Consider the following 6,089-nt stretch of genomic DNA (forward strand, 5'->3'; position numbering starts at 1 on the left):
TTGCTTTCAGGTGATGAGCTTGGAGGATCAAAACTACTTCTTTGACAGTTTGAGGCAGAGCACAGACCAACCTAAGAAAACAAAGAAAGTCAGAGAGGCAAGAAAAGGTGGTAAAACAGAGGGTAAGGCACAGTATTGAATTGAACAGATACAATGAACATGTAGCCATCAGTGCTTTAAGATGGTAGCGCCCAAAAAAAAAAACAGGCAAAAGCATAATTGAATGTATGCAAAAGATCAAAGTAAACCCTTACACCCACCAAGTTGTCAGTGGATTGAAACTGCTATGCTATGCTATGCTATGCGAAAAGGTCTGAGGGTCACTGTTTTTCAGGAGTTCCGGCCACCATGCCCTACCTGGTCATCTTCATGAGGAAGCTGTGGTTCAACGTGACCCCTGGAAGAGACCTGACCTCTGACCTTACTTTCCACTTCCCACAGGTCGAGCAGAAAACACACATACACATACGTGCACACACACACACGCACCCATCCATCCACCCAGTTCTTCACCACCACTCATACACAAACCTCTCCCCCTCAGGAGTTGCCAAAGTACCTGCGTGGCTACCACAAGTGTACCAAGGAGGAGATGATCAGCCTGGCTGGCCTGCTGTTCAGAGTCAAAGTGGACACGGACAGATCCCAGTTTGTCATGATTCCCAAGATGCTGAAGGAGCTGGTGCCGGCTGATGAGATGAAAACCATGTCCCCAGAGGACTGGAAGAAGGTAGGAGGAGGGAGAGGGAGAAGAGGAGGAGGAAGAGGGAGAGGAGGAGGAGGAGGAGGAGGGAGAGGAGGAGGAGGAGGGAGAAGAGGAGGAGGAAGATGACACAAATATGACTTTTACAGTTGAAGTCAGAAGTTTACATACACTTAGGTTGGAGTCATTAAAACTCGTTTTTCAACCACTCCACAAATTTCTTGTTAACAAACTATAGTTTTGGCAAGTCGGTTAGGACATCTACTTTGTGCATGATACAAGTCATTTTTCCAGCAATTGTTTACAGACAGATTATTTCACTTATCATTCACTGTATCACAATTCCAGTGGGTCAGAAGTTTACATACACTAAGCTGACTGTGCCTTTAATGGAAAATTCCAGAAAATCATGTCATGGCTTTAGAAGCTTCTGATAGGCTAATTGACATCATTTGAGTTAATTGGAGGTGTACCTGTTAATTAATGTATTTCAAGGCCTACCTTCAAAATCATTGCCTCTTTGCTTGACATCGTGGGAAAATCAAAAGAAATCAGCCAAGACCCCAGAAAAATATTTGTGGACCTCCACAAGTCTGGTTCATCCTTGGGAGCAGTTTCCAAACGCCTGAAGGTACTACATTCATCTGTACCAACAATAGTACGCAAGTATAAACACCATGGGACCACGCAGCCGTCATACCACTCAGGAAGGAGACGTGTTCTGTCTCCTAGAGATGAACTTACTTTGGTGCGAAAAGTGCACATTTTTTATTATTTTTATTTCACCTTTATTTAACCAGGTAAGCTAGTTGAGAACAAGTTCTCATTTACAACTGCAACCTGGCCAAGATAAAGCAAAGCAGTGCGACACAATCAACAACACAGAGTTACACATGGAATAAACAAGCGTAAAGTCAATAACACAATAGAAAAAAAATTAAGTATATATACAGTGTGTGCAAATGAGCGGATGGTGATGTGCAAGTAGAAATACTGGTGTGCAAAAGAGCAGAAAAGTAAATAAAAACAATATGGGGATGAGGTAGGTAGATTGGGTGGGCTATTTACAGATGGGCTATGGTACAGCTGCAGCAATCAGTTAGCTGCTCAGATAGCTGATGTTTAAATCAATCCCAGAACAACAGCAAAGGACCTTGTGAAAATGCTGGAGGAAACAGGTACAAAATTATCTATATCCAATGTAAAACGAGTCCTATATCGACATAACCTGAAAGGCCGCTCAGCAAGGAAGAAGCTGCTGCTCCAAAACTGCCATAAAAAAGCCAGACTACGATTTGCAACTGCACATGAGGATAAAGATTTTTGGAGAAGTGTCCTCTGGTCTGATGAAACAAAAATAGAACTGTTTGGCCATAATGACCATCGTTATGTTTGGAGGAAAATGGGGGAGGCTTGCAAGCCGTGAACCACGGTGGTGGTTTCATCATGTTGTGGGGGTGCTTTGCTGCAGGAGGGACTGGTGCACGTCACAAAATAGATGGCATCATGAGGCAGGAAAATTATGTGGATATATTGAAGCAACGTCTCAAGACATCAGTCAGGAAGTTAAAGCTTGGTCGCAAATGGGTCTTCCAAATGGACAATGACCCCAAGCATACTTCCAAACTTGTGGCAAAATGGCTTAAGGAGAACAAAGTCAAGGTGTGGCCATCACAAAGCCCTGACCTTAATCGTATAGAAAATGTGTGGGCAGAACTGAAAACGCATGTGCGAGCAAGGAGGCCTACAAACCTGACTCAGTTACACCAGCTCTGTCAGGAGGAATGGGACAAAATTCACCCAACTTATTGTGGGAAGCTTGTGGAAGGCTACCCAAAACGTTTGACCCAAGTTAAACAATTTAAAGGCAATGCTACCAAATACGAATTGAGTGTATGTAAACTTCTGACCCACTGGGAATGTGATGAAAGAAATAAAAGCTGAAATAAATCATTCTCTCTACTATTATTCTGACATTTCACATTCTTAAAATAAAGTGGTGATCCTAACTGACCTAAGACAGGGAATTTTTACTGAGATTAAATGTTAGAAATTGTGAAAAACTGAGTTTAAATGTATTTGGCTAAGGTGTATGTAAACTTCCGACTTCAACTGTATTTCTATCTATTGTACACTGCTACACTGTCAGTCCTTCTCATGTTATTTCGCTTTATATTTGGAATGCTCTCCATTACTAAGTGGTGGGAAAAGTATCCAATTGTGATACTTGAGTAAAAGTATAGCTACCTTTTATGAAAAGTTACTCAAAGTGAAAGTCACCCAGTAAAATAAAAGTAAAAGTATAAATTATTTCAAATTCCTTATATTAAGCAAAGCAGACGCAACCATTTTCTTGTTTTTAAAAATGAACAGATAGCCAACACTCAAACATGGTTTACATATTATGCATGTGTGTTTAGTGAGTCCGCCAGATCAGAGGCATTAGGGACGACTACGGATGTTCTCTTGATAAGTGCTTGAAACGGATGTTCTCTTGATAAGTGCTTGATTTGGACCATTTTCCTGTCCAGCTAAGCATTCAAAACGAGTAACGAGTACTTTTGGGTGTCAGGGAGAATGTATGGAGTAAAGAGTAAATAGCTTTCTGTAGGAATGTAGAAAGTAGAAGTTGTCAAAAAAATAAAAAGTAAAGTACAGATATTTCAAAAAAACTACTTAAGTAGTTCTTTGAAGTATTTGCATTAAAGTACTTTACACCACTGCCATTACTAAGCAGATGGCTCATTCCAATAAAGGATTCTTTCTGCAATTAGAACTACCATCATGACCTCAAGTCTAGTTATTCAGCCAATACCCCAACAGTGTACTAATAGTGCATCACATGACACATTTTGCCCAGATTTATATCATACATATGGTAATGATTGAAAGCATATAGTAGTAAAGAAATACTGAAACTCGTATTTCTGAATCTTTCTGTTTTCTTCTTCCCTTAAAGCACATAATCTCCTCCTACAACAAGCAAGCCGGGATCACCTTGGACGAGGCTAAAGTGGCCTTCCTAAAAGGCATCTGCCACTGGCCGACGTTCGGCTGTGCTTTCTTTGAAGTAAAGGTACGTTGGGAGATAGCTCAAGTCAAGGTAGCTTAGTGGTTAAGATTGTTGGGCGTTGCTGGTTCAAATCCCTGAGCTGACTAGGTGAAAAATCTGTCAATGTGCACTTCAGCAAGCCCTTTGTCAAATCAAAAAAGTCAAATCAAATCAATCTTTATTTGTCACATGCGCCGAATACAACAAGTGTAGGCTTTACCGTGAAATGCTTACTTACAAGCCCTTAACCAACAGCGCAGTTCAAGAAGAGGAAAATATTTACCAAGTAGACTAAAATAAAAAGTAATAATAAAAAGTAACACAATAAGAATGATGAGGCTCTGGATAAGATGTACATTTGAAAAGTATGCATGTTGACACATCAAACGTTGCATGCCAGTGTTGACTTTCTGTATGCTCTTGCTTCACAGCAAACCTCTGAACCGAGTTACCCGGGTATTGTCCAGATTGCAATCAGCAAGCAAGGAGTCAGCTTTATCGACCCCAAAACAAAGGTAAAAGCACTATAGTTGTGGATGATTACTTCCATTTTATCACCATTATCAGATCGTTTGACTTACATCTAGAGGGCATTTACTGCCAGATGGTCATACGCAGTAACTATGCTGACCTTTCCTTAAAATCACAAATCTGAAATGCTTACATGTGAACTCCATACGCTGCGCCACAACACCAAGCTAGGATCCCACTTGTGACACCATCAGCACTATAAAGTATTGACCTTCCCTGTTTAACCAAACATGACCTTTTGATCTCACCCTAAACCTCAGGAGTTGCTGGTCATGCACCCGTTCAACCGCATCACCAATTGGTCTAGCGGGAGCACCTACTTCCACATGACCATTGGCAACCTGGTCAAAGGGAACACATTCCTTTGTGAGACCTCATTGGTAAGTGGCCATTACGTCTTCGCTGTCAAACGAGAGGCAAAAGGAGAGATGTTACATCCTATAAACCAGTACGTGTACATTTTGTGTGAATCCAAAGTGCTGATAGTGTTTGTTGAGGGCGTACTAAGTTATCTTCACAAACACTTGTATTGTAGTGACTTATTCACTGGATAATGTAACTTAACTTTGCCTCAATGTGCATACCCCAACAACTGTGTTTGTCTCCTCTTCAGGGTTACAAAATGGATGACCTCCTATCATCTTATGTGAACATGTACGAGATGCAGAGGCAGGCTGTGCGACCCAGAAATAACTCCATGTTCCCTACCTAATGCCTGCTGGGAAATAGGGAGGACAAGGCAGATTAATTTATAAAACAGTAAACCAAGCATGAAGGGAAACCCAATGGATACAACTTGTAATTTGACGGAGAGATTACTTTTCATTTGGTCTAAACCCCTTTGCATAGCTTTGTAATGGTTGCCATATTGAATTGGCACTGTGCCTTGTCTTGTGTGTGAAAGGCTTCTCATAACAATTTTGAATACCAGTATCCACAGTGTGGAACTAGAAAAAATGACAAATCATGTGTATATACAAATAAGGCTTGCCTCACTGAACAAAATTAATAAAGCATTTTTGAATTATGAGATGGCAGCTCACGTTGTTTATGTGCATAAATTGGACATTTATTTAATTAAAATGTTGTACTTTTTTATTGGCCCATCCACCAACTCTTCAGAGGACAAAGCTACTTTGTGTTATGTTGTTTTTACAGCTTTTTTGTGACATACACACATTTTACATACATGGCACCTTCATACACAGAACTTACATAACAAATATATTGTGTTTTTATATATATACACATTACATTTGGGTAGATAGTACTCAGACATCTCTGGTATACATTATTATCTATAGTGTTTTCAGTAATAACTACTACCAATCATGAGCTTTTTAATCCCACCCCTCAGCTCCTCAATTTTTTTGCCAATGAAACTCTTAAACATATTCATGTTGACATGGAGGTCCAGATAAGGCGGAGGCCAAGTGGTTCGTTTTAGGGAAGATGTTGTTAAGAATTGGCAGGAGATGTGGAATCCGGGGTGGACTGGCTGTAGGTCAGTTCAGGCAAATGCTAGATGGGATGGTCCATTTTTAACCTCGTGGGCCAGATTAAATTGGGGGGTTTTGAGCATTATTATCATTATTTGCCTAGTAATGGGGGCCTTGAGGCAAAAAAATGGGCAGGTGTGGGGGGCCTTGAGGGAAGGAATGGGCCAGTTTGTTAGAAATGCCCGGGCTGATTTCTCGTCCCATTCCACCCCTGTGTGGGATAAAGAGGGAAAGGGCTGAAATCTTTATAAGATCCTGGGAAAGGTGGGGCAGGGAGGTCATCAGGTAGACAGAAGGGAGACCA

General features: G+C 40.9%; 1 protein-coding gene across 1 annotated transcript in view; it reads left to right on the forward strand.

Moving 5' to 3' along the window:
• LOC129814185 (unconventional myosin-VIIb-like) overlaps window positions 1-5,316 on the forward strand; it is a 29,113-nt gene extending 23,797 nt beyond the window's left edge. Inside the window, exons 42-48 of the mRNA XM_055867087.1 lie at window positions 11-122; window positions 335-441; window positions 545-730; window positions 3,663-3,779; window positions 4,187-4,270; window positions 4,547-4,666; window positions 4,900-5,316. Coding sequence (XP_055723062.1) covers window positions 11-122; window positions 335-441; window positions 545-730; window positions 3,663-3,779; window positions 4,187-4,270; window positions 4,547-4,666; window positions 4,900-4,998 — 825 coding nt within the window. The 3' untranslated portion in view covers window positions 4,999-5,316. The remainder of the gene's footprint in view (window positions 1-10; window positions 123-334; window positions 442-544; window positions 731-3,662; window positions 3,780-4,186; window positions 4,271-4,546; window positions 4,667-4,899) is intronic.
• Window positions 5,317-6,089: the final 773 nt, after the last annotated feature.

Source organism: Salvelinus fontinalis, chromosome 17 (assembly GCF_029448725.1).
Source record: "Salvelinus fontinalis isolate EN_2023a chromosome 17, ASM2944872v1, whole genome shotgun sequence".
Classification (NCBI taxonomy): Eukaryota; Metazoa; Chordata; class Actinopteri; order Salmoniformes; family Salmonidae; genus Salvelinus; species Salvelinus fontinalis.